A 27,889-nucleotide genomic window follows, 5' to 3' on the forward strand; every position below is an offset into this window, starting at 1 on the left:
TTGCCTTCTGCCACTAGGGCTGGGACCCTGACTATCCTGTGTCACCCACCCCTGCAGCCCCACCCTTCTGTCTGTGTCCCACCCCCACCCAGTCCCTAAATATATACAAATGTACAGAAGGGCCCTGCCAGGGTTCCATCTCCCCCATCTTTCTCTTCCTCCCTCCCCTCCTCAGGGGCCTCTAGTCTGGTCTTCAGCCCTTCCTGGACACCCGCCTGGGAGCAGGGAGTGTAGACAAGAAGGACCCTTGTTCAAGGCAGCCGAGCCTGGGTCGGGGAGAGCAGGACCCCAGTCCTGGTCTCTCAGTGAGCACCACCCCTTCCCTTAGCCCTGGGCTGCCCCGCGCCTTCTGTCCCAGGAGCAGGAGATGTGTGGGGTGGAATCCCAGACTCATGAATACTTCCCCCACACAGCACCATCCTAGCAAGCAAAGTCTTCAAAGAGGCTTCCTGGTGGGCCGTGAGGGTGGTGATGGTTGGGAAGCAGGCTGCTAGCCCCTCCACCCTCAGCACGCCCCCGGCTTGGACGAGGACTCTGTAAAGTGAAAAGGGGATGGGACAGCGGTCAGGTTGTGTACTCAAGTCTCAACAATGGCTTTTCCTTCTCTGGGGTGTCTTGGGAACGTACAGGAAGTGGCCCTGGAGAAAGGGTGCTCTTCAGGTTGGGAGGAGAGCAGATCACTCACCTGTTCCTTCAGCTCCTGCAGCCCCAAAGTGGAGATGCCCCCAGTGGATGTACGAAGGGGGGTCTTTGGCCGTCGCCACACCCTCTTGAGTCGATCCCAGGAGACCTTGCAGGTCAAGGTGGGGTATAGAAGAGTCTCAGTTACAGGACTTGGTGCCTAGCAGCCCCTCTCATAGGTGTCCCCGTGAGCCAACCCAGCGTCTTCAGAGCCAGACCCTCAGGCACCTCTGGAACCCTGAGCCCACTGCCCAGCCAGACCAGACCAGCCAGGAGCCACATTCACTCCCTCTGCCTTTCCTCATGCCCTTACCTCATAGATGTAGTCAAGGATCTCCAGCAAGGTGAGGATGCTAGCCCCAATGAACAGGCCCATCTGTCCCCCAAGGTCCCCTGAGGAGCAAGAGGTAGGGGTCAGTGAGAACAGGCTGGGCCGATCCACACGAGTTGAGGCAAGGATCAGGGCTTACCCAGCAGGGCTGACAGGCCATAGGCTGCTCGCTGTTCCATGGCTTCAGAAGTTAGGGCCTCAAAAAAGACATCCAGGACCAGGAAGTTCTCCCTGGGAGACATGAAATGACACTTGTATGAGGCTGCTGGCCTTCTTGAGGAGGCAACTGGCAAGGGCATCCTCTGTCTATCTGATCCTGATGTAAGACCTCTATGTGCTGGGGACCAAAGAGAGCTCGGTCCAGCTGTGTGAGCTTGGTGGTTTTGTTGTGGTTGTTTTGCTTTGCTTTTCTGAGAAAGGGTTTCATAGAGCCAAGGCTGGCCTTGATCTCCCTATATATAGAGGAGAAAGGCATTATGGGTCTAAAACAATGGGATCTGTACAGTGGCAGGGGTGGATACAAGGAGCCGTGGCTGCTCAGACTTGGCCTGGGATGGGCTTTCCTGGAAGTGGACCAGGATGTCACTTGAAAATGGCAGTTGGGAAGATCGTGAATGGCATTCCTGGCAGGAGACCCACCACACACACAGAGACAGCTCATTCCCAGTCTCTGCTGTGTCCCAGGCCTGCTGAAGAGCCCTCGGCTCAAAGCCTGCCCTTGGGCATGTCTTACCGTATGTAGGTCTCATTGCGGTTGTACTTCCTTGCCAGGTACCTGGCTGAGCCCCTGTTGGGGATCTTGACCATGGAGATCTCTTTGCCGTAGCGAGTCAGGTTGCACGGTGTGGGGCAGAAGCATGGGCCCTCAGCCCCTCCACCCAGGGAGTCTGCAACAAAAAGGCAACCGGCTGCAGTGGGGAGGGTGGCCCACGGGCCCAGTAGCTATGGGGACAGGCACAGAGTCTATCCCAAGCTGGCAAGTCCGTTCAAAGGGCAGACCTGCCACCTCCTACAGCATGCTGACTGGGGTCCCCCTCAGAACCAACTTTAAACTACCCATGATGGCAGCACCTCCACAAATCTCTCCCTCCGTCCCCAGCTCCCTGGGGCAAGGGTGTGAGAGCTTATCTGCCAGAATTAGTCAGTGAGATCTCAGACACACAAGGAGTTAGTGGAAGGATGCTGGGATGGAAGGGAGGGAGGACGGATGGATGGACAGACAGACAGACAGACAGAATCCACACACTTGACAGGCTAGGGTGTCCCTGCTTGCCCCTTCAGGCCCCATTTTCGTTCTCCTTCTCCTCCTTACGCCCCAGAAGGCTGCTGATGCCTGTCAAACGCATCACCTCGACAGCTTTGTGCTCCAGCCTGTGACCAGGCAGGTCGGGGGTGAGAGGACAGGCACCTGCATCTTCTTTCCTGTTCTTCCTCTTCCTGGCCTCAGCGGCAGAGGCTGCGCTCTTCCTCTTGTGCCAGCCTCTCGTCAGCTCTCCTCTCAGACCGCCCTAGGTGTTCTCTTTGTCTCTGTCTCGCTCTGTATCTCTGAGTCTGTGCCCTCCCCCTGCCTCCATGCTGTTTCTTTCCGTCATACCTTCAGGCCTGACGGCTCCCTGGTATCACTGAGTGTGGACTCCCACCATCCCTGTGACTCCCTTATCCAGCTGACATCTAATGCTCTTCCCTCACACACTTGACGGGTACAGGTGGTATGGGGGCATAAAGGACATCTCCGTACGCCAGTCTGCTGCCCCAGCGCCTCTAATGCATCCCCAGAGGCCCATCACCGCTAGATTCTGCAGTGAGCTCCTAGCTGGTGTCCTGTTGCAAGCTGTCCACTCTGCATCTCACCCACTCACCTTTCTACTTTGCCTCAAGCCCTTGTTGGCTTCCCAGAACCCCCCTCTTCTACTTTCTGCTCCCTCCCTTGACCTCTGCCTCCAGCCACACTGACCTGTGGGTGCTCTGCACAAAGCACGCTTTCTCTGGTCACAAGATATTTGGGACATGGGCCATGCTCTCCCTACTACATAGAACCCTTCAAATCTCTGCTAATAATGTGGTTTTCCATGTAGAATTCCCCCTGCCTTTCTAGACTGAGGCTACATGTCCCTCCCCTGCGACTTTTAACGCCCTTAAGATACACCTATTCAAGAACTGTTCCACTGTCAGCATCTGTCCTCAGTAAGTACCCATGCACAGGGAGGGCTCTTGGCTCCCCACTTTCAAATGCAGAACACATTGAATAGGTCTAGAGGATGAATCAGTCAGTCAATTGTTAGGTGGGCGGGTGGACGGATGGATGGATGGATTGCAGATCATGTGAGGCCTATGGAAAGATGGAGTTTGTTTTACCCATCCTGAAAGGAGTCACTTCTCTTTCTCAGAGAGGAGGGGGTGGAGAAGAGGGAGAGAGAGTTCATTGGCAGAACTGAGATGGGAAGCCCAGCCTTCACTCCCAGTCTCGGGTTCTCTGCAGCATCTCCCCGTGGTCTGTCACCACTTGCCCAAGCGTCTGAGCCTGCAGAAGCCCTTAGACCCGCCCCCCTGAAGTGGGAGAGGAAGCCCAGCCTCGGCAAGACCCCCAGGACAGGCTGGGAGGAGAGGTGAGGAGACAGAGGAGGGCACACAGAGGGCTGTGGAGAGTGGTGAGAGGCAGGAAGAGGGAGGGAGGGCAGCACACACCCAGCGTGTGGTCGGCACATTCAATGTAGATATTTGGAGGGCAGATGGTCTCATTGCCTGAAAGGAGAGAAGAGGATTTCTGAGACCTACAGCCCCCTCCCTTCTCCCTTGCCACACACCCATGTGGATATCCACATACATGCATGTGTGCCCATACACATACAGATCAGTATGTTCTCACCCATGCATAAAAACGATGAGAATGCATATACACACATGTGCATGTAACCACACTCCTGCTTACACGACCCCAAACACATCCACACAAATATCTATTAGCATGCACACAAGCATGTGTCCATACGCATTCCCAAACATAGGAAGACATGCATAACTATCCAGACGTACACCTGAGCACATGCTCATGAGTGTAGACGTGTGTGTGCATTGTACACTGTCTCTGCCCCTGGACGTTCGGGAGCCCAGAGGAGTGGCACCAAAGACTGGCTGCAGGTGCCCACCTGGCATGTGCACCATCCGGCAGTGGCAGCGCTGCAGCACGGCCTCCTTTTCACAGCGCAGTCGGCAGGCAGACACACTATAGGCTGAGTAGCCCTGAAGCTCAGGCTCCCTGAGCTCGCTTTCCGCCCGGCAGTTGCCCCAAGGCTGGGGCAGATAAGTTAGCTGCAGAGATGGGGCATGACAAGGTCAAGGCCAAGCGCGTCAGTCAAGGCCAGTCCTCCAGTGTCTAGAGCCCCAGCAAGGGCCAAGGGCCATGGGGCTGGCAGACTGGGTGTCTGCAAGGCAGATCTGGCCAGTATCCCTTCGAACAGACTTGCCCTGTGTCCAGGCTAGGCCTAGCTGGGGATGCTCACCCGCTGTTCCTGGCACGACACAAAAGTCTGGAAGCCTGGGGACACACCAAACCCCAGCTGATGGATGTAGGGAGGCTCCTCCTGGCTGTGGATCTGCACCCGGATACCTGCCTCGAATGATGTCTCATCTGCACAGCAGAGATGAGGAGATCTCTTCAGAACCTACTCCAGGCAGAGAGCAGAGCCCAGGTCCCATCCCTGAGTTGACCCTTATCCCCCTCCCGCCTGCGTACTTGTCTCCCTCCATATGGGCAGGTATTCCTCCTGCTGGATGTCCAGCATGATCTCCAGGCCACTGCCCATGCCACCTGCCCGGCTGGGCAGTGAACTCTGAGGATCCGCATTGAAGGTGTAACACTTCCCATAGCGAGTGTAGACCTGGATGGAAATAGAATGTATCATTAACAGAAACACACACACACACACACACACACCACATATATACATATATATATATATATATATATATATATATTCTGGAAGGTTCTCACTGTGTAGTTCATGTTGGATGTGCTCCTTCCCAGAGCCTTGCAGCACCCCAGGAATTCCCATACCCAAGAGTTGATGCTCTGTGTGAACAACAGCTCCCCATGTAGCTGACCTTGAGTTCACAATCCTCTTGCTCTAACCACACAAGCTCTGGGAATACAGGTGTGTACTATCATGCAGGCTCAGCCTCTTACTATTCCCCCAAGTCTTGCCCCCCCCCTCCATTGGGTAAAGGGTCCTCCTATGGCTACTTAGTTTTTTTAAAGTTAGGATCCCTAAAGTCTGCATCTCCTCCACTCCCATAGCAAATCCAACATGATCTCCACCTACTTGGTCTCCCCTCATCCATCCCTTCCTTCTGTTCTCCACACAGCAGTCAAAGCACTCAAGCCAACCAAGTCCCCCTGCCTGCCAGATTTTATCTGCAGCTTACACATCACGCTATAAATCTCAGAGGTGCGCAATAAAACTTATTTTAGTCTTTGTTCGTGTGTGCATTTGTACCCAGCATGTACATTCTGGTGGAGGCCAGTGATTAAAACCAGGCACCTTCCTCAGTGAGACAGAGCCTCTCGCTGAGATTTACGGCACCGGTTTGTCGAGGCTGGCCAGGCAGTGAGCTCCAGGATCCACTTGTCCCTACCTCTGCAGCATTGGGGTCCAGGCACGTAGCCCAGTGCCCAGATTTTTTACACGGATGCTCAGAGTGCTCATATTTGCACAGCAAGCCCTTCATCCACTGAGCCATCCCACAGCCCCAGTAAAACTTCTTTTTAAACTAAACTAAACTGAATAATGATAGCTTCCCATTTTCCGGAGAATAAAGTCAGACTCTTTCCCTAGCCTTGAAGTTGCCCCTCCACACCTGAAACTGACGAACTCAAACGCCTGCTCACCTCAGACTTCTGTTGCCACTCCCTCTCCAGAAGTGGCAGAGCTAACTGTCCTGAATCCCACTCACCTCACACCCCATGCTCACTCTGTTCAGTTGTCCAGTACATAAATCAAGACCTGAGATTCATCTACTGGTTTCACTGTCCATTGCCCATGCCCCCCCCCCCACTAGAGAGCACGCTGTACGAAGCAGCGAACCTGCCTGGTGTCCCATACACTTGTCCCACTGTGGGACACTAAGAAACTTTCAAAAGCTAGAGCACGGCTCCTCGATGAGCATTCTTCCACAATGACGCCAGATGGCGCTGGTGACCCAAAGATGAAGGCACAGGCTCTGCCGGGATTTTAGTGGTTGCCTCGAGTCACTGAGCAGCTGGAATGGGAGAGCTACTGAAAGAGGCGGATTCTAGTTCCCCCTGCCAGGCTCGCCCCACAGAGACGCGGCCCTGGGTCAAACCCATCTCAGGCAGCACCGCCTCTGGGGGCAAGGGGTCAGTGTGCTCCAACACTGCCCCCACCCCTTACCCGGGACCGCACGCGTTCACACTGTCGGAGCTGAGAAAGGGCATGGGGTGGCATGGAGGGAAAGGCTCTCCTCAGGCTTGACTGTAGCGGGTGAGGCTAACAGAAGAGGGTGGGCTGGGAGCTGGGAAGCGGAGCTTTAAAGCAATCTGAAGGGACCTCCAGGGACATCTGAGGGGTGGGGTTCTGTCCTCCCTCCTCTGGTTATCTGTCTGCAGATTCAGCAATCTCCTACCCTGCCTCCCCATTTCCTTCACCCAAACTGATTTCTGAAACAACAAAATACACAAAGCAGACACCTTGGCATTTACAAAACATGAAAACATCTACTGCCGCGCCACGTCATCTGCCCAGGGCCTCTGATTTTAGATGTGTTTCATGGCTGTGGTTACAGAGAAGGAATCTGATGCTCAGAGAGGTGCAGCGACTGGAATGAGGCGGCACAGCTAGTGACACAAAGCTCCAGCCACTCCCATAATTCATCGTTAGTGTCCTCCACCCCAGACCTCCCAGCTCCTACCTCAGGATGACGGAGATGGGGGGGCTCATACTGCACCTCCCTTTCCTTGCTCCTCTTTCCCGTCAGCTCCATTCCTCAGCCCCTCCCCTGCCCTTTCCCCCCAGTGTCCTCTGCCTCTCTGTTCCTCACCCGTCCCTCTCCAGCTTCTGGGTTCCGGTCCCTCCCCCCATCTGTATCATTCCTGCCTCCATCTGTAACCTCCATCCCCTGGAGCATCACAGGAGCTGCCCAGGAGTGGGCATCGCAGACACACCCCTTAGAGCATTCAAAGTACCCGGGGCATTTTAGGTTCCAGCTCAGCCTAATCGAACCCTCACGGCTACCCTTAGGGCTGTATTACTATCTCCTCATTCAGCAGGTGAGGAGACAGAAGTTTGGAGAACTGGATCAGTTTACAGAGGTCTCCAAGATCAGCACTTCTCAAATGCCAGTTGGTATCCAGATCCGCTTTGTAAAGTGCTGCTTCCAGTTCAGTACCTGGAGGTAGACTGGCTCCCTGGAATGAAAATCTGCATTTCTACAAAGCTGCTGATCCACAGACCACACAGTAAATAGAAAGGTCTAGTTGAACCAGGCGTGGTGGCACAGGCCTGTAATCCCAGCAGTTCTTCACCGAGGCAGGAGGACTATAAATTCACGGCCTGCCTAGGCTACACACTGAGTTCAAGGCTAGTTCCGGAAACTTAGTGAGACCCTGTCTCAGAATAAATGTAAAGAGGGCCAGGCGTACAGCTCCGTGGTAGGGTGAACGCCTAGTGTGGGGGAGTCCTACGCTCCATTTCTGGTGCTGAAACTGGAAATAACTAGAGGAAATGCAAGAGTCAAGCAAGACAGCTTGGGCCTAGTCATGGTCTCTCGGGACATGTCTGTGGAGAGAGGGGAGCCTCGAGTGGGCTGAGGGTAAGACTCCTGTGCCCCTAGTGATATGGGAAAGGCAGATACAGGAATACAGAAGTGCCCAGCATCTTCCTGTTCCAGGCCAAGTTGCTGGAATCAGTTCCTGCCAACTCAGCCAGTTTTGAGTGCATGCTTGAGCTGAGAGGCTAAATGAGGCCCAGGCTATGTGAGGGAACCCAGAGTCTGTGTTGTTCACTCATGTCTGCCAAGCAATGCCACAGTCTCTCTGAAGCTTAGCCTCACTCACAGGTCTCCAACTCCCTGAAGCATGGAGTCCTCTTCCTTCCCTGCTGGCATTCCCAAAGACCAGTGAGATTAGCAGAAGGAGGGGCAAAGACCAGGAGAAAGGCAAACATGACCAAACATCCTTATTTTGTCCCAGGTTAAAAATTTCTTTATTACTTTTTAGAGTTTCATACATGAATACATGTCTCACAGAGACCCGCCTGTCTCTGCCTCCCGAATGCTGGGATTAAAGGTGTGCGCCACCACTGCTGGTACCTCAAGTCTTTTGAGAAGCAGTTTTAGTATATTTTCTGCTTGGAGCCTCTATACAAGCCACATGGGCTAATTACTGTTGCCCCCTCTGAAGGATGAAGTAACTGAAGCTCAGAGAGGGAAAGTGATTTGGCTAAATGTGCACAGCCAGCAAAAGGCAGTGATTTGAACCCCACGGGACCCCATGTGCAATCCAATCAGTACTTATAAAACACCTGGTGGGGGCTCAGTGGATAAAAATGCTCATTTGGTGGAACAGTACTGTAGGTTTATTTTTCAACATACGTACAGAGACACACGCTACTGGACAGTGAGTCCAGCCCCTGCACCATGGAGCTCACCCCTAACTTAGGAGGAGTTGATTACCTAGCAAATTGTACTGGGGGAGCAGTGAGTGACACAGAGGGTGTGGGAAAGTAGTCCAGGTTCAAAGGACACTCTACAGAGAATGGACAGGCCAGACTGTCAGGACTGGGCCACCTGCACTCCCTGGGTCAGGCCCCACTGCTGGGAAGAGCACGTCGTTGCCCCGGAGACGGTCCCTGGCCCAGGCATTGGTGGTGGAGCCAGTCACTGGCTCCTAAGTGGTAGAATTCTGGTGGCAGCACAGCCCACAGCTTCTTCCATGGAGACGGCACGGCTGTTCAGCCACAAGGCCCCACCGGCTGTCCACTGCTCCCTCCCCATGGACTGGCCTAAAAGGAGATTGTGTATACAAGAGTTGAGAGCCTTGGGACCCAATCACGGAGAGGGTTGGCGCTGGGCCAAGAAGTGTCCTGATGGTGGAAGGGGCCATCTCCAGATAACCTCAGTTTCTAAGCGCTGCCCATGGGGCCTCGATCCTGTCAAACCCCCGACACCTGCTCTCTGTCTCGGCTTCCAACCCCATGCTACCAGTCCCAGCAGGAGTGTGCAACCCCTTGGAACTTCCCTGAGCTGCAAGTGGATGGGCTGAAAGCAGAACACCTGGGATCCCTCCACCAGCTTCCTCCAGCCAGCCTTCTGCTGGTCTCTCTCTCTCTCCCAGCAGTGCTGGCCCAGGTCACTGCCTGTTTCCTGCTCTGTCCTTTCTCTTCTTAGCTCCCGAGTCCCCCTTTTCAGGGCACCCAGGCAGTTGTCCCTCAGGACTCAGTTTCTCCGCTCCTTACCATTGGCCAATCTATCTATCATCCCAGCATCCTTTTCTTTCCCACAGCTCAGATGCCGTCTTTCCTCTTTGTCCTTTGCCCACTCTACCGCTATCCTATTTGCTTTATTCTCTGTTCATCATTGCGTGTGAGTATTCACTCTCTATGTCTTGTCTTCCTCCTAGACTTTACTACGGACCTGAGGTTATTCAGATGTCCTCCCTATTCTCCCCCCTCCCCCCAGCCCGCTCCAACCCGCCCCATCTGCCTGAGACAATGATCAGGAGCTGGAAGAGATCTGTCCAGAGCTTGCTCCCCTGAGCGATGGCTTCTCTCTCAGCCCTCTGAGCTCCATCCATCCACAGCTCCCATTTCCCAAGATAGCTCTCTGCCTGGTTGCTGGCTTCCCCCCCCCCCCTCTCAGCCCTCCCTAGCTCCTCTTCCTCCCTGTAGCCACAGAGCCCACAGGGTTAATAGCCAATTAGTAGGGCCAGGGCTCAGCTATGTGGGAGAAGGCCCTGGGCCTCCAGGAGATAAGAAGCAGCCAGAAGCAGCAAGGACCAGGCAGCTAATCCCATAGCTAATCTGCAGCCTGGGTTTTTATCTCCACCGCCTTCTGGGCACCCAGCTTCTGCCAAGACCCCAGCACCTCCCTCCTAGCTACTTCTCTGTATCCTTTATCCCTCTGCCCTCCTCTGTGAGGTTCACCCCTATGCCTCCTTCTTAGGTGCCCTAGAATGAACTTCCCTTTACCCTGCAGTCCCCTGGAGTCCACTGCAGACCAGTAGAAGGGGTTGAACACATCTTCATCCAGCCATGGCTAGCACTCTGGGTGGGAGAGCTCCTAAACCAGGGCTTTACTCAGGGGTGACCCGGGATCCAGGTTCAGGGCTTCAGCTTTCTCTATCCTCTCCGTGGGCAGAGGAAGAAAGATAGTGCCAACTCAAAATGCGTGGATGTCTGAGCTGGTCAAAAGCTTGGGATCACTCGGACCAACCCCCCATTGAACAAAGACTAAAGCAGAAGCCTAGAGATGCTAACCCCATGTCCCAGAGCACACAAGGAATAAGATTCAACACTATAACCCAGTTGACCTCCCCAGCAAGTGCCAGCATTCTTTGCTAATGTTGTCACCTTCCTGGGAGTCAGTAGACACTGAGTCTAGCTGCAGTCTGCCTCTGACAGCCAGTAACCTGGGTTAGTGATTTTTTTGACTTTTCTGAACCTCAGTTTTCCCTTCTGTCAAATGGAACCTTCCAGAAAATTTCTGCCTGCCTTGTTTCATGGGGTAGTTGTAAGTCTGAAAAGAGAAAAAATAGCAAGCCCAAAGGCAAGCACCTGTAGTCTCCACTACTTAGGACTCTGAGGCAGAAGGATTGGTTCAGCCCAGGAATTTAGGGCAACACAGTGAGACCCCCCTCTTAAATAAACAGATATTTGTAAAGCAAAATCATATACATGATACCCCAGCATTGGTCTGTGATGCTGGGAATAGATACAGAAGTCTCAGAACAGGAAGGAAGGGAGAGAGTTTGGAGCCTGAAAAACAGAGTTCAAGTCCCACCAACCTTAACAAACAACTTGTGGCAGCAGATCAAGAGCTGGGTGCCTGACAGTCTCTTAACGCCTTGGTTTGCACTTCCATAAAAGGCAACCAGCAAATCTTCCTCCCCAGGTTAGGACTGCAGATTAGAGATAAATTCCTAGTGGTGTATGGCAGGCACTCAGAGAGGAGGGCCCACTCAGGAAGGGAGCTTCCAGTCACACAGCACAGCTGCTTTGGTTTTGGATTCCCACTGGGCCCATCTTCACAGGGCATCCTGCCTGTTGGTGAAGATGTCTGCTCTCGGCACGGGGCTCTCTCAGATCTTCCAGCAGATCGAAAGCTCAACCTGGCTTACTGCCGGGACTTGTTCTTACTGAAGTCTGTGGGATTCAGATTCAGTCATTTAACCTCCCTGATCCTCCATTTTTCATCTGTGAGATGGGAATAAAATCAGGTACCCTTCAAAGCTGGCATGAGAAAACACATCATAACACAATTAGCAACAGCTAAGTACTCTGAATGGAGCACAGATTTGAGTGTTTCACACAAATGAACTCTTAAATGTTCGGGAAAAATATCATAGAAGTTATTCTCATTGTCCCCATTTCACAGACAAGATGGTAGAGGCACAGAGAGGGTAAGAAACTTTGCCAGGCTCAAGTGATATAGCAGGGCAGAGAATGTTGGGTATTGAAACAGCCATGTGTCAAACAGTATTCCTTGGGCCTTTACTATGTGTCAGTCACTGTCTGGTACTGGGGATACATTGCAGAACAAAATAGTCTGTCTCAAGGAGTTTGCTGTCTGATGTGGAAGCATGCATTCATTGAAAAAAGTGTCCGCTGAGCACCTACACCATGTGCCAGGCATATTCAAAGTGCCAGGTCAACAGGAGGAACAGGACGCACAAACCTAACAGTCACACAATAGACGCTACTGGCTGTGGGCCATGCTCTGACGGAGATCCCAGCCAAGGCCACTGCTGATGCAACAGGAGTTTGGTTCCAGTTGCATGGTTAGGGGAAACATCTTTGAATAAGTGGGCTGGCCCGCCACCTGCCCGGGAAGGACATCAGACAGACTTAGGGAAGACACACTGCTTCAGACACTTCCGGTAGGTCTAACAGTAGGAGTGGGCCCTGGGTGGGATGCGCCCTTACTACGTGGTCAGCAGTGCTCAGTGCCACGGATGCTCTTCAGGGAGCCTTCCTCCAAGGTGGGTCTGGGATTGGTGGTAGTGTCTGTTCCAAAGTGTGAGAAAGTTCCCAGTGCCACGGATGCTCTTGAGGGAGCCTTCCTCCAAGGTGGGTCTGGGAATGGTGGTAGTGTCTGTTCCAAAGTGTGAGAACGATGGTGGCTGGGAAGGAGGAACTGGCAAGGGCCCAGCCACCAGAGCACAGTGGGGGGCACGGGAAGTGGAAGTATGAAATGGGGGGCTCAGGGCTGCTTCCCAAGTGAGCTAAGGCGGGATTCCAGGACCCAGGTAAACAGTCACACCTGTTCCTGCTCAGCCATTGCCTAAGCAGTAAACCCCAGAAAGACAGTTTTGCAGGCGATAGTGTTTTTAATTGGTAACTAAGTCCTTCCCTGGCATTCCCACTGCTCTATGCAAACAAAGCTGTTTCACACTCACAAAGAGTTTCTCACTCACAGTTGGTGGGCGGGAGTTTTCAATTCCAACAAGACTAGGGGAGACCTGGGGTAGTAGTAGTGGTAGCAGCAGCAGCAGCAGCAGCAGCAGCAGCAGCAGCAGTGTGTGTGTGTGTGTGTGTGTGTGTGTGTGTATGTGTGTCCGATGGACGAGTGGGTGGGCGCCCATCAGGAATCCCTGTCCTAGACGCACTTCTGGCAGGGCAGACCTAGCGGCCCGCGCTGCACCTCGAGGCCGCCCCCACGGCCGACGCTCCCCGCTGGCTGCCTCTCCTGCAGGGCAGGCATCCATCACCGAGCAGCGCCCTCCCTCCGTCTCCTTCGGGTTCCTCGGCTCTCCTCCTAGGGTTTGCCTCATTTGCATTCCCTCGGCTCCCGGCTCCTCGGCAAAGTGACCTCCGTGCACACAGCACCGCCAGAGGCTTCCACCGCGGAGGGAGACACCGTCGTCCGTCGCCCGCCGCCCGCCGCCCGCTGCGGCCCAGGAGGCGATCAGAGGGGCGGGAGCTGGGACAGCGCAGACAGTAGACCGAGCTGGGGACCAGGACTGGGCGTGGCCAGTGAGCCTGAGAACTATGAATAGGCCTGGTGCTAGGGCGGCGCTGAAGGGCTTGAGTAAGATTTGAACTCGCGACCTCAGTCTCTAGCCCGGGTGGAGTGAAATATGGAGGTCCCTCACACCAAGGCCCAGGGAGCTGGGCACTAGAAATGAACCTCCTCTTGAAACCAGAGACTCTCAAACACTCAACCTCCACTTGCATCCCAGCTAGGGAAAGGCGTGTTCCACCGTACAGTCCCCCAGGACTCTCCAACCTCCCCCGGAGTCTGCCCAGTCCCCTGTCCCCACACCCCTGGCCAACCAAGCTGCCTCCCCCACCCCCGCTTGGTATTTACACCTTTCACACATTTGTAAGCTATTATCCTGTCCACGCTTAGTCACCGCTGAGCCAAGCGCCACGGATTTAGCTCCTTTAATCTTTCCTCCTAAATCAATCCTCCATTTCCCCTTAATCATCCCGTGGCTCCTCTCTGAACTCTCGCTGCTGCCTCGCCTGCCGCAGCCTATGCCTATCTCCCTGGAACTGCTCCCCCTCCAACCCAAAGCGGTGTCCCAAGGGCACCGTGAACATCTAGGGGTGGACTGGATATTCAGCCCTGCTACCCCCTGCTTGGGAGTCATGGGAAGAAATGCAGGCATCCTTGGCTTTTTCTAGAAGACACACAGCATTGGACCTTTGCTGTTCTCGGCCTCAGACTCTCTGTCTTCCTGTCTACCCCCACAGGATGAGGGCAGGATACTCTATAGACCCTAAGCCTCTGTCACAGGCCACCAAATGCAAAAACAATGACAACAAAACGCACAATTCTGGTAGAGGAGAGCGGCTTCCCCCTGCCCATCAAGCTGGCTGTCCCCACCTCCTTGATCCAGGTGCTGAAGGAAGGTGAATGCAGGAAAACCAGAAAGGGCAGAAAAAAACTGGTGTCTCCCCAACCTGAGGCTGCTGTCCCTCCTCCTCCAGGGAGGCTGCCCATCTCTCCTGGGCCGTCCTTGGCTCTGTCCTCACTCACTCCACTCCCTGTCCAGGGGTGGGTCTAGTAGCCTAGAGGCTGGACTTTCTCTGGGATCTCTAGGACCCTCTTGCCTCCAGGGTTCTGACCCTTTCTCCCCCTCAGGCCAGACCTAGGTCAGGCAGCCCTGCTCTCCACCACAAGAGGGGGCAGGTTCCTCCTGGAAGCCCAAGGACAGGGATGGGGTCCATAAAGAGGCTAGGAGGGGTGTGTGTGGGGGCCATTTCTTCAGATGCTAATCAGCATCTTCCAGCAGTGTGAGGAGAAGCTGAGTTGATAATGAGCCCAGCTCGGGGCTGATTCCTGATTAATGAAGAGGCCACAGGGCTTCTGGAGTGGGGCCGGGTGGGGCATGCCTCTCATGACCCTCCCCATTGCCCTTGAAGACCAGCCCTCTGGGACGCTTTTCCCTGCCTTTCCCTGCAGACATAATTCTCTAAGGGTGTCCATCCACGTCGCGGCCAATGCATCCAGACTGAGCGCCCCCTCCAGGAGGACTTGAGGAGCAGCAGTCAGTGCCGAGTAAGAGGTGTGCAGTACCCACCTGGGTTCTGCAATCTGAGCTGTAGGCAGCCTACAGGGTTGTTAAAATCAGTGAACTTTTTTTATTGAAAGAAACTAGGTTTGGAGTTTCTTTTGACCCCACAGAAGATTTCTGACACCCTTCATAGTATTGCTCTCACTGACTCCACATGCCCGGCTCCCCAAAGGCAGGAGCAGCCCTTAACCAAATGTTCACACCTCAGGACATAATGGAACTGTAGGGACAGAGGACCGGATGGGGCATTCAGGCAGAGTTGACCAAGTTTATCCGGTATGTTAAAGGCCTGGATCAACATCAGAAGGAGTACCCCGCTTTCTAGAGTCAAGGGGTTTTAGGGAAAGTCTGGAGTTGGGAGGTGAGCATGGGATAGCCCCTTCTATAGACAATGGCAAGGGGTCAGAGGTAGAGCCTGCAGATATTTGGCCTGACACATTAGGCAAGAGCAGGGACAAAGGAGAGAATGAATGGAAAGAGGAGATTGCTGAAGAACCCCAAGTTGAGAGTCAGGCAGCCAGAGTAGTAGAGGCTTGTAAGAAGTGCTCCTCGCCTCGGAGCCGTCCTGGGTAGCGAATGGGGAGGGCTGTGAGGGGAGGGGAGGGCAGGGGGGACTGCCCAGCTGGAAGAGGCCTTGTCTAATTGTGCCTGATTAGTAGAGAGGAAGAGAACAGGGCGAGTGATTAATAGTCACCAGCGTGTGGGGAAGGAGGATTGGGAGGGGGAGGGAGGCCTGAGAGCCGAGAGGAGATGGAGACAGGGAGGTACCCACGGGACTTTGGCCTCCTACCCTTCTAGGAGCTGTCTGCACCTTTGATTCTGGGGAGTCCTACAACCAGCATCTGGGACCTGCCCCCACCGGCTAAGGGATCCCCTCCTCCTTCCTGCCTCAGTTTTCAGGCAGGGGCATGGAAAGGAAGAGACCAAGGTCAGGTCCGCCTCTGGGGAAAGAAGTATCTGCATTCACATGATGCTTTCAGACACCCCAAAGCTCCCAACCTCAAGACACTGGCCCCGCCCTCAGCTTAACCTGGACCTAGGCTTGACTTCTAATCACAGCACACAACATCATCATTAGCACATCCCTTAGTCCCATCAGTAAGTCTAGCTGCCTCAGCCAGGGAATCTGAACCTTATTCACCAGTATGTTGTCCAACACGCACCAGTTGCACGTGCCAAATCACACTTCAAATGCTTAACAGCCGCTCGTGGCTAGCGACTACCATGTTGGACAATACAGAAAGATGTTTCCATTGCCACAGAAGGTTTATGGTCTAGCACTGAGTATATGCACATATGTACATGTGCGTGCTTGCTTGGGAGGGCTGTAACTACGGAGAGGACAGTGAGGGTCGAGGGCTATGGGGGGGACTAGGGGATGGAGAGCAGCTACAGGGGGCAAGGCTAGGGGAGAGAGAGCAGTGTCGTTCTGGAGCAGGGATCAGAAACCACCGGTGATGCAGAGAACTGTGAGGCTAAGAGATGCTCAGGCGCCGAGGTGGTGGTGTCTGTGACAACTGGCACTCGCAGAGGGCACACCATGGGCATGCCAGGCAGTGTGCTAAACTCCTTGGCAGCTCTTTGCCCTGGCGACCTCCCTATGGCCTATGCGACGAATACACAGATGGAAACATTTTGGTATCCTCAAGGCCACGAGATTGAATAGAACTAAGGTTCAAGTCCACACCATCAGACAGCTCCGGAACTCTCTCACGGTGTACAGTCCCCCTGCTGAGAGGAGATGGTGGCTTTTAGAGCCACCTTTGCATTGTACAGATGAGCAAGGAATTCTGGGGAGAGAGCCATTGCCTCCTACCAAGCCCACAGACTGCGAGTGAGCCGTGATGGGACTGAGGTTTGGCACACAGTTGGGGGACAGTGGAGTCAAGAAGGGAGAGCCTACAGTGTCGGGGGGGACGGGGTGGCGTCGAAAGAATAAGGTAGACATGGGAATGGGCTGGTGTGAGGCCAGTGGAGGAGAACGGGAAGGAAGAGCCAGGGGCCAGCGTGGAAGACGGGTGTGGAAAAGCCCATTACACTGCACTCTCAGAAACCTTGCATGTCTTCGCTCCTCTCCAAACCGTCAGGCTGCCTCACCCCCAGCCCTCTTTTAGCCCAGAGTGGCCTCTCTCTCTGAACATGGGCTCTTGCTGTCCATGCACCTCATCTGGCAATTAATCCTGGCACCTTATGACATTGCTTGCATGGCTGATTAACTCTTGCATGCTTGTTTAAGCTTTTGAGCATCCCTGTCCCTGTTCTTCCATGAGACTGAAGGCATCTTGAGGACAGGGGCCGAGGATTAGGGCTAACCTTTGCTGTCCCCCTCTAGGTCCTAGCGAGGAACCCAACATGCGCAGGTACACAAAACAGCATCCCGAGTGGCTGACTAGGAGTAAATGAAGGGGTATTTGGGAGCGTGGGGGTGAGAGTGATTTCAGTGGTACCAGAAGCAAGAGCAGAAGCTTAGGGGACTGGGGGAGGGCACATTACCCAGAGTAAAAATAGGCTGGAAAATGTGACATTTATTAACTTGGATTCCGGAGGAAAGGTCACAGCAGAGTGGGGAGTGGGAAGGAGGAAACAGGGAAAGCAACAGAAAACACATAATGGTCCCTTCCCGAAGCCTGTCTGTCACAGTCACTGACCATCTCGCCACCCACTCCCTGGCAGGTGCCACCGCAAATGGCTCTCATTTTCATCTCCTTACCAAAGGCCCTCACGTCTCCATCATGTACCCACATCCTCACCACAGAGCTGATTACGGACCTCGCTCCTCACCGGAGGCCTCCAGTCTCACCCAGGCAGCGCATCCAATCTTCTCCATCGCCATGGGCCCCAGCCCAGTTCCTAACTATCCCAGATTCCAGGGGAATTACATGTAGCAGGTGGGGGGTGGGGGGCTATGAGTCTAGGCCAGGTGGACATGGATGAGCAGGACCCCAGAAGGGGAAGCCTGTCCCCGGTGCTTGCTTCACCCCCTTGCACTGGTGTTCCTGGGATGGCCCCACAGCAGAGATCTACAGGAACACCCCCACAGCAGAGAGAGATCTACAAGCGTTGGCCTCCCTCTCCAGCCCCAGGGTACCGAAGGACCTGGGGAAAGCTATCCTTGCGCCCCCCCGACTCCTGTTATCCCCAGGATCCCAGGGATTCTTAGCTTGGATCGAGGGAATCCCTGTCCCTGAATTCTCTGGACACCTCTTACCCTAACAGAAACCTTCTGTCACCTTCCCTTCACGTCCTAAGTGCCCTCCATCTCTCCTCCATTGATGTGTGTCATCATTACCCTTCCCCTTTCCTGCCCACCCCAACTGAAGCTAAGACACAAACTCAGGGACACAAAGACCCCATTGATTTCTGCCCCAGCAGCACTTGCTGAGACTGAGTTCCTCCCTGCCCCCCACCCACATCCAATGGGTCCCAAAGGCCACACTCACACTCTGTATATCACTTCCTCTTTAGGGACTCTCCCAGCTCGGGTTTGGGAGAGCAGTATTTTATTTTCCTAGAAGACAGGGTGTTTAGCTAGACAACAGGCTGATATTCCCTAATTCCACTCCTGGCACAATCTCCTCCCCCCTGCCCCTCTTTTCATGTTAATTCCTCCCGCCCACAGAACCCACCCACACAACCCAAAGCAAGAGGCCCTAGACCCTGCAGACATGGTGGGGCCAGGAACCTGGTTGATGCATGTTCCCTGGAAACACTGAGGCAGTGAGGGCGAGCTTGTGCACAGGAGCTAGGCTCTTGAGAGGGAAAGTACCCATCGCTGCTGGAGGCTGGGTGTGAGTGGGCACCGTGTTAACACCACACATTTGCTTGTGTACCAGGCAATAGCCCCAAGGTTGAAACCCCTCACACACACACATACATAAAGATGGGCATGGACTGGGGGCTGGGGACAGGCATCTCAAGCACGTTGTGAATAATAGCTTGTGAGTGTGGGTAAAAGGAACCCTGACAGACCTGACAGAGCCCAAGACACACCCTCCACACTCACACACCTGACTGTGGGAGGGGGCGAGCAGAGCAGGCAGAGCTGGCACTTCACTTCTGGTGAGGGCACATGTGTTTGTGTTCACATACATGGGGGCGGTGGTGACAGACAGTTGTCCCTGCATGGAGAACGGAGGGAAGAGGTTGGGGTAGATTGGGGGGGGTGTCAGGAGTTGTGATGGCATCCCAAGCGTGACCCTATCCTTGGCAGCTATGAGCTGGGGTACAGGCATGGAATGACTAGCTCTCCGGGTGTGTGGGTGTGCAGGTGTGCATATGGGTGTAGTGACAGGGACACGGAATGTGCGTGACAGGGAATATGCAAGGGAACTGTGTCCCTGAGCAGTAGGAGTGTGTGTGTTCATGTGCCAGCTCCGAGGGTGAGTTATGCCCACGGAGGGAATGAGTGATTCCCAGTGTGAGAGCCAGAACCAGGCAAGGGAGCAGCAGGAACAGGGGCTGGAGGGGGTGGGGGCACTGGCAGGCAGGAAAGACCAAGGGGAGCATGAAAGAGGGATGTGTGAGGGCGGCTGTGAAGGGGTGTGTGAAAGACACAGAGACGGAAGAGACTGGACCCAGTATGCGCGAAGACTATCTCCATCCAGCTGGCTGGAGCAGCTCCCCAGAAGGCAGCCCTAACTCCTTCCTTTGACAGGGACACCTCTCCCTCTAACAACCCTCTCCCCGACACTTTCATTTGCTGGGAAGAAGAATCGAATCCAGTAGCCCCAGAAGAAAAAGACAACAGAGCAAAGTAGCGCTCAGTCTATCTGGCCTTGGGATGAAGACCAGCTTCAGGGCCCTGAACCCATCCCCAGGAATGCCCCCGGCCCCCAGCCTTGAGCATTGCAGCAGCAGAGGAAGAGGAAGAGGAGCTGTGCCACCGAGGGTAAGCCCTTCTGAGCACCCACTGCTCCAGGGCTGAGGAGCCAGAGGGAAACACCAGCTGGGGGAGACACGAGGCCTGCCTGTGCTGGCAGAAGGAAGGGAAGCCCTGTGGAGGATGCCCTCAAGTACCACCCCCACCCCCCACTTCAGCCTCCGGCCACCCCAGGTTTAGATGGCCCAGCTAGTAGAACTCACCACTGAGAAGTTGCTGGCGGAGCAGTGGTGCCCACTGAAGTTGCAGCTCTTGAGCATGTCAGCAAGCTGGTGGCCAGTGCGGTTGAGGATGTCTACCATGTCAGGCTCTGGGTAGCGAAGGCCAGCTGCACGGTGCCCATCCCGGTCTTTGGGGGGTAGCCCTGTCAGGTTGGCCAGGTGGAAGATATCAGCATCGCTGAGTGCCGAATGCCGGAAGCGGTTGATGTTGCAGAGGGTGACAGCGGGGAAGCCCGCCACTGGGGCTGGGCCAGCAGGGTCCACGGCTACCAGGTGAGGCCGGGTCAGGTAGCCCCTGGCCAGGCTGGCTGCCTGGTACAGGAAGGCAGCCAGTGAAGTGAGCAGGGCCAGTGCCCACAGGGTTCTGCGCAGTCCATGGGGGCCTGGGGCACAGGCCCGGCCCAACCCATGCAGAGTGCTAGTGCTGGCAAAGGTGGCCAGGTCCCGAGGGGCTGCTGGCCCCTGAGCAGCCCCCAGGAGGCTCTGCTCATCCCCTGCCTCCTTCTCCTTGGGTTTTGCATCCTCCTCAGCAAATTTGATTTTGCACACAATCTCGATCGGCATCTGTCCCCGGCTGCTGGGACTGGCCAGAGCCTCACTGCTACTGTCCCTCCCTGGACAGCAGCCCCGGTGCCCTCCGGAGTGGTGGTGGTGGCAGCGGCTGCTCTTCTAAACTCGGGGCAATCAGGAGGAGGATGGGGACAGGGTGGGGGCCCGAGGTGGGGGCGTCACTCCCACTCCCAGCAGCTCCGCAGCCCCGGTGCTGCCTCTGCCGCTGCTGCCTCTGCTGCCGCTTGTCTCTCTCCTCGATCGTCTCCTTGTGGCTTCCCTTATCAGCACCAGCACAGCTGTCAGCCCCTGCGTGTGTCCCTGCGAGCAAGCGAGTGAGCGAGGGAGCAAGCGCTGCTCCGCCACGCCGCGCAGCCCCAGCCGCTCCGCTCAGCATGTGCTCTGGAGCCCACCCCGTGCTTAATAATTCAGGACATGTCAACAGCGTTTCACCGTCGGGCACTGGCACGGGAGGCAGGAGCCAGGCCAGGAAGGGAAGAACCTCCCCCCCAACCCCGGCTCCACACCCTACCCCAGCCCAGGATGGAGAGCCCAGCATTAGGGGTGCTTCTGAAACTCTTGCTGCACCTTAGTCAATTGTGGGGACCCCGGAGAACCCAGTCTCAGGCCATCCAGGGAATAATGCGATCTTGAGAGTGTTCAGCCCACTCCTTGCCACTTTCCCTGGACCACGCCCCAAGAAGGGTCAATCAGTTCTGTCCCCCCAGCTCCCGGCTTCCCTGACTCCTGACTCCAGCCCTCTGCTGATCTCACTGCCCCACACACAGCAGCTTCCAGCAACTCCTTGAGAGAGCCACTTGTTTGAATGAGGGAGGGAAAGAAGGGAAGGGCAGGCAAGATTAAGAGACAACTGTGGCTTCACTCAGACTCTCCTTCCTCAGAGCCTTGCTGATTTCCCCACCCGCCACACCCCTACCCATTCCAGGAGGGGCACTGCCTCCTTTCTTCTGGCTTTGCCCCCAAACCCGATTCCACTCATTCTTGTGATTGGGGCAGAGGCCACCCTGGCTGACTTGCTCATCTGTGACCACTTTATTAGTCCTGTGCTCTCCAAATCCCTTGCTATGACCAGGCTTGGGGAGAATGGGGGGGGGCTGGGTGAGCCAGGTCAGGGAGCAAAGAGCTCAGAAGTAGGGGAGAAGGAAAGGAAGAGCCCAGGGGGTGTCAGAGGGAGTGGGAAAATGAGGGGGGCTTCGATGGAAACGCTATATTAAGGCAATCAGTGCCAAGAATGCCCTGTCCACTGGCAGAGCCGGGTAGGGAAGTCCTGCAGGCTGCTGTTTTGGAGGAAGATTCAGACACATGGGCCATCATGAGAGGAGGTAGAAGGAAGCCCCTCTTGGCTCACTTGGGGGTGGGGAGGACGTTGGTACCTCCTCTTGGGTGTAGCAAGAATGGTCCCCTTGTGCCCCCCCCCCTGGGGGTGTGTGTGAAAGTGTGAATCCTCATGAGGGCAGGAAGCACTTACGTGTCCTGGGAGGAAAGGGGGGCTGATTAATCGGGGCGCTAATGAGCAGCAGGGAGAGGAAGCTCAGAGGGGAGGGGGAGGCGGCTCCATCGATCCAAGCCGCGGAACCAGCAGCTAAAAAAAAAAAAAAAAAAAAAAAAAAAAAGTGAGAAGGGAATCGATCTGAGGGAAACGGCAGCTGCTGGGGATTAGAGCCCGAGGTCCACGCGCTGCCCAGCAGCCACCCCTCCCCTGCGTCAGGCTGGCCCTGAGGGAGGGTCGTAAGCGTGGTTCCCCTGGGGCTCAGGTGGCTGCTCAACTCACCCTGACTGCAAGGCCAGGTCAGGCCTCTAGTGAGAGTCACGCCGGTGTGGAGTCCACGCACACACCAGGTCCTAGCCAGGCATGGTGTGACTAGATGTCCCCAGCCTTTCCTCAGAGTGGTTTCCCAAGCCCCCACATCTGGGTTTACCCGTGAGAGTAGGTCGGCTGGGGAGATAAGACCTCTGGGGACAGGTTCAGGTGTGGCTTCTTGGTGGGATACAAGGGGAGAAAGTAGAGTCGGCACGGGCAGAGGTGCTGGGCTCCTATGCAAGGGTCCAAGTGACCACAGACAGTTCCCTCCTTGCCCCCTACCCCGGCAGTGCTCCCCCCCCCAGTGCTCTCCCCTCCCTGTTCGACTCTCAGACCCTTCCACGGTCCCCACCCCCACCCCCACCCACCCTGAGTCACACACGCCATTCCTCCTTTCCTTCCCTGGCTTCCCTTTTCTCCCAATATCGATTTTTCTTTACTGGGTTTTTAAAAAAGGTGATTTAATTGCTTTTTTAAGGTTACTTCAGTCTGGGGCTCTGCCAAGAAAGTGGGATCTGCCCCCCAATCTCTCCCCAGCACCCACTCCTGCCCTGACACCCTGTCTGCTGTGATCTCAGGGTCAAGTCATCTCCAACGCACACTGACCTCCATCATGAGCCCTGATAATACCCTCTTCCCCCTGTCAGGTCCCCAGGGATTCTTCCACCTCTGAAAGCAAAGAAGTTGGGTGGTAATGAGGGGGTGTGGGGTCTCCAGGCCCCTGGAATGAAGCAGCAGTTTGTTGTATGCAGACTCCCGCCGTTGCCCGGTGGCCAGCTGTCTCTAATTGTCCCCAAGTCCCTACAATCCAGTCTCCCAGGCCTCTAGGAATCTGGTTATGCTCCGTGGGGGGCCCCCATCCTTCCAGCCCATCTCTTGGTGTTTTCCACTCGCTCCTCCCCAGCCCCTTCTGGCCCTCTTCTTATCCCTCCACACCCCCTTCGCCTCTGGCCCCGTCCCCTCTCCCCCCTCTCCCTGCTTCCCTGCCTGCCTCCTTCTCTGCCCGGCTGCAGTTGGGTGATAATCTCCCTCATTTAGCCTCCCGGCTGCTTCCCCGGCTCATTGCCCAGCTGGTCCCTGGGGCCCGGCCCAGTTTCTTCCCCACCCCCCACCCCCAGCCCTGCGCCCAAGCTCCCTCAGCCCCTCCCTGTTTCTCTCACCCATTCCCTGGGGACCAGCTGCCCCTTACAGGGAGGGGCAGCAGGGTCGAAGGGAACTGGCCGGGACCAAAGCGGGATGTGAGCAAGTGGGAGGGGCTTCTAGGGTGTGTGGGGAGGGCTTGCGGTTCAGGCAGATGTGAGCCCCACTCAGGCTCTTCTACTCTCCAGTTATCCCGTTTCTCAGATTTGTTCATTGCCCTGGGATGTGAGTTAGGCTTCCTGAAACTGGGAAAGAGAAGGGTAGCTAGAGAGGGAGGCAAAGGTTAGCGTACGCTGGGCTAGGCATGCCGGGAAAGGGATGGAGGCCACAGGGAGAGCAGGATGGATTAGCCAAGGGATGCTGGAAGGATGCTTAGAGTTTTTACTTGAGCAAAATGTCCCCAGGGGAGGGGACCCAGACCTCCCAGGACTCAACCTGAAGGGTTCTCAAGGATCCTCTTCACAGCCCAGGGATGCCCCCCAAAGGAAGCTGTTTCTGCTCCTTCCTGTCATTTGTGGGCTCCTGACTCCACGGCAGGATAGCTAACTCCATTCATAAACTATACAACCTTTGAACTCTTAAGGAGCATTCTATAGATCGAATCCCCAGCTTCCTGATCCCAAGGGACACCTTCTTGCCACTCGCCCCAGCTCAGAAACCCGGACCTGGTGCTGACCAGGGGGTGGGGAAACCAGTGTGGGACAGACGAGGGCGGGAAGGGGCGAGGATGGGGGGCGGGCGGCGCTGGCCCGACCAGGCCTGGCTGGCGAGCGAGCAGCGGTGACAAACGGGCTGTGCGGGGGCCGAGGGGCGGGGGGCGGACGGCGGCTGATTTATCTGGGTTATTTATGCCACGGACGAGGCAGGAGAAGCGGTTAATGAGAGTCCCGGCGAAGGGGGATGGGGAGGCCCGGACGTGATCTGAGGCAACTGAAGAGGGTTAGCGTCCCAAGTCAGGCCCTGCCCCCATGTCCCCAGCACTCTCTGCACCCCCACAGGCTCTCCCTGGGCTCTCCCAGGGCGGCGCGAGCTCCCCTGTCCTCACTCACACCGGCTATCCCTGTTTGCGTATTCTCAAGAGGAGGCCGTGGGTCACCAGGAATGGAGAGGTTGGGGTTCAAGATTAGGGGAATCTGGAGGAGCCAGGGAGGGGACGTGGAAAGGGAGGCCAGGAAGAAGAAAATACAAATCCTGACCCGCCAGAAACCCACGAAGTTAGCGGGGTCAATGGAGAGGGTTGAGGAAGAGTGGGCGGGCAGTCTACAGATTCTGAGCTGAGGCTGGAGGGAGGGCAAAGGGCCATCAAGCACCGAGCTGGTGCCAGCCAGGGAGCCCCGAGATAGGGGGCTGAGTGACAGAGAGGCTAGGCAGGAGGGGCCGCTGGTCAGAGAGCAGAGAGAGCAGGAAGGAGAGAGAGAAGATCCCGAGAAGGAGGGGGAGAGGGCTTTGCAGCAGCAGCAGCAAAAGCTGCTGGGAGCAGATAAGGCAGCACGGCAGCAGGAGGGATTAAAGCTCTGAGGGGCATGGGGGTGGGGGTGGGCGCCGTGTGGGATGATGGGAGGGGGCAGGGAGGAGAGAGTTGAGGGCCAGACACCCGGCCAAGGAGATGAGCAGGGAAATGAGATCTTCGAGGAGGCAGGTTTAATCAGGGGCTATTAACTAGGAAAGGAGAAAGACGAAACTCTTGATCATCTGTTCTGGGAAGGAGGACTTTCCTGTCATGGAAAGAATCCTACACCCCATACACGCCCGGGGTGGCGGAGCTAAGCCAAGCGATGAACTGAGGAGGGTAGAGGACTACGAGATAATAGGGTTGGCAGAGGCTGGCCCCGGGAGCTGCTCAGGACAGGTCTGGAGATACTGAGAGCACACAGCGCCTCCTTGCGGTGGCCGGTGGAACACGGGCGAGCCACAGGAATAGGTCATTGGTGGTCCACTGGCATGGAGACCTACCTGTCTAGGGGTAGGCTTTCCTAGGGGAGGGGTACAATCTTGGAGAAGGGTAAGTTGCTTCCCAGGGTGAGCCCCCGGGACCCCGAGGCATTCCTTACCATCCCTTGCCCTACTAGAAGGGTGTTCTTGGTGCCAATGAAAACCCCTGCTCCCCCAGGCCTAGCCTAGGACAATTCAGAGATGGCCTTGGTGACAGCAGGCAGCCTTAGGGAGAAGGAAGGGAAAGAGAGGGGGCTGAGGGAGGAGAGCGGGGGTGGCAGGCGGGGCTGGGTAATTGCGTGTTTCTCTGCACACGAGGGAGCGTGTGTTGGTGGGTGTCGCTTCACTTTGAGGAGTGTCTGTTGGCAGAGGTGTCAGTGTGTCTATCTCAGGGGTCTGGGCTCTCCTTGGTTCCCACCCCCTTTGTGTTTTGGGGGGCATGGCTCTGGGCACACCCAGCTGTGTTCCGTGCTGATGCGGCAGATGTAGCGGGCCCCAGCTGTGCCTGCTTCACAGCGAGGGGGAGGGGGCTGCAATCTGCTCCCCCATAATGGCTGCTAAGTGCCAGGGGGAGGGACTAAGATAGAGGTAGGACTGGGCCCTGGGCAACCCCAGCAAAAGGACGTGAGTGAGGGCACCGCCTCCTCCAGCCCCACTCACCAGTCTCCCCACCCCACTCAATGCTCTTGGCTTACCCTCTCTCTTGCCTGCTCCTGAAGCCCATCCAAATTTTTCTCCATACTCAGTCCCTGTCCTCCGCTCTCCTCCCCTGCCACCCCATTCAGCTTGATGCCAGGGACTCACCCCCCTCCCCGGCCCCCAACTCGCTCCCCTCCGCTGATTTTACAGAATAATCTTTTTATGGAAACTGGAAAAAAAAAAGCACTAATGGCAGGAGCACACCCCTCCCCCGCATCCCTCCCCCCCTTTCCCACCATGGTTCCTTCTGGTTTCTCCCTGCTTCACCTACCCCTGAGCCAGTACCCTCCTACACCTATATCTCCATGAGACCAAGGCTGGGCGCAGGGTCCCAGCGTAGCAGACAAGGGGGCTCCCTCCTACCTCTTGAGGCAGAGTGCTCTCACATCGTGGGCTGTGAGCTGCCCCCTTAGACAGATGGGGCTTTGGCTTCTCCCAGTGCTGGGGCGAAGAGGGGGCATCACCCCTCACCATTTCCACACTGTGCACGTGTGACCCCACGGCCAGCCTGGGGAATGTTTTGAAGGGTTCAACTTCCCTGCCCACCCCACCTTCCAACACTGACCCCTTTCTCTTCTAGTGCCTCTTGCCATCATGTCTCCACCCCCACTGGGTCTAGGAGGGGGGTCCCAGGGGCCAGGGCCTGACACAGACTTATTGGATTTCACGGTGTTTTGCTGAGAAAATAATTAAATTATCATATTTATGATGGAGCTGCCATGGCCTCTGCCAACCACTTGGAACAGAAGGGTCAGGATAGGGGGAGGAGAGGAAAGGGACCCAGAGTCTGGTCCTGTGGCCCAACCCTCTCCTAGCTCCTTCCTTAGGGACGTGACCCCGGACTGAGTGGGTCTGCAGCCCTCTGCGGATGGTGATGATAGGTCTGGACTGGAGGCAGGCTGGGAAGACACCAAGGAAAGGGGCTGTGGAGAAGCGGGTTACAGGTTAGGATGGCTGAGACCCTGAGCCACCTCCCATGGCTGTCTCCCAGCTTTTGGGACCAGTCCCCAGGTCAGCTTTGGTCTAGCCTTCATATATCGTTCTAACTGCCTGCCTAGGAAACTATGATATCCTGGGCTCTGTCCCAGACCCTGGTATTGACAACAAGGCCCCAAAACCCTGCTGCCTGCCACCCAAGCTGGCTGCCAGGACCCCCTCCTGCCTCCCACCCAAACCCTGCCCCCCTATTCTCCTCGGGTAATTAGATTCCTCTCAATTAGCAGATTACGATCATTACCAGCTCATCTGGCAACTAAGCTCAGCTGTGGAAAGGGGGGTGCCAAGAGGGGCGCACTGGGGTCATGGACAAACACGAGAGATGTGTGAAGAGAAGGGCTTGACCTGCCAGAAGGTATCAGGCTGCCAAAAGGTAACAAGGCGTCTCCTAGAGCAGAGACCTCTGCCACAGGAGTGGGAGACAGATCCTGGGAGACCCTTGGGAAGGGGCAAAACCCCCAACTCCCCAAAGCCAGTCTGGGAGCAGATGGAGCTGGCAAAGCGTTAAACAGGCCAGGGCTGGGTCTTGGCAGGAGCTGAGGAGAGCAGGCTGCTGGGTATTCAGCCGGGGCCCAAGCTTCCCAGCAAGTGTGCCCACTGAACTCCTTCAGCTTTCAGTGTTCTACAGAGCCAGGCCCGGGGAGGCAGGCAAACAGGGCGAAGGTCAGGGGGCCAGCAGGCCAGGGAGCCTGGAGGGCCTTCCTCTAAAGCAGCTAGTGCAGAAGGCTGAGGCAGTGGGAGGGGGAGATTTACCAGGACTCTGGATTCATTATTCATGAGCCAGCAGCAACAACTCCAATTTAAATGCTAATGTGGGGGGGTCTGACTCAGCTGCCCCTCTTACACCTCTACCCCCAGCCCAGGCACAAGCGGGAGTCCACGCTGGCTC

General features: G+C 55.8%; 1 protein-coding gene across 1 annotated transcript; it reads right to left on the reverse strand.

The window, feature by feature from the left end:
- Nucleotides 1-81: 81 nt before the first annotated feature.
- Nucleotides 82-20,882, reverse strand: Asic4 (acid sensing ion channel subunit family member 4). Its single transcript, XM_005070463.4, has 10 exons — nucleotides 19,845-20,882; nucleotides 4,746-4,890; nucleotides 4,513-4,640; nucleotides 4,159-4,321; nucleotides 3,698-3,754; nucleotides 1,746-1,899; nucleotides 1,152-1,243; nucleotides 995-1,074; nucleotides 686-790; nucleotides 82-534 (listed from the first exon to the last, which is right to left on the reverse strand). The coding sequence occupies exons 1-10, from the start codon at nucleotides 20,424-20,426 to the stop codon at nucleotides 421-423; spliced, it is 1,620 nt and encodes a 539-aa protein (XP_005070520.4). The 5' UTR covers nucleotides 20,427-20,882; the 3' UTR covers nucleotides 82-420.
- Nucleotides 20,883-27,889: the final 7,007 nt, after the last annotated feature.

The sequence above is a fragment of the Mesocricetus auratus genome, unplaced genomic scaffold, assembly GCF_017639785.1.
Source record: "Mesocricetus auratus isolate SY011 unplaced genomic scaffold, BCM_Maur_2.0 Super-Scaffold_100010, whole genome shotgun sequence".
Classification (NCBI taxonomy): Eukaryota; Metazoa; Chordata; class Mammalia; order Rodentia; family Cricetidae; genus Mesocricetus; species Mesocricetus auratus.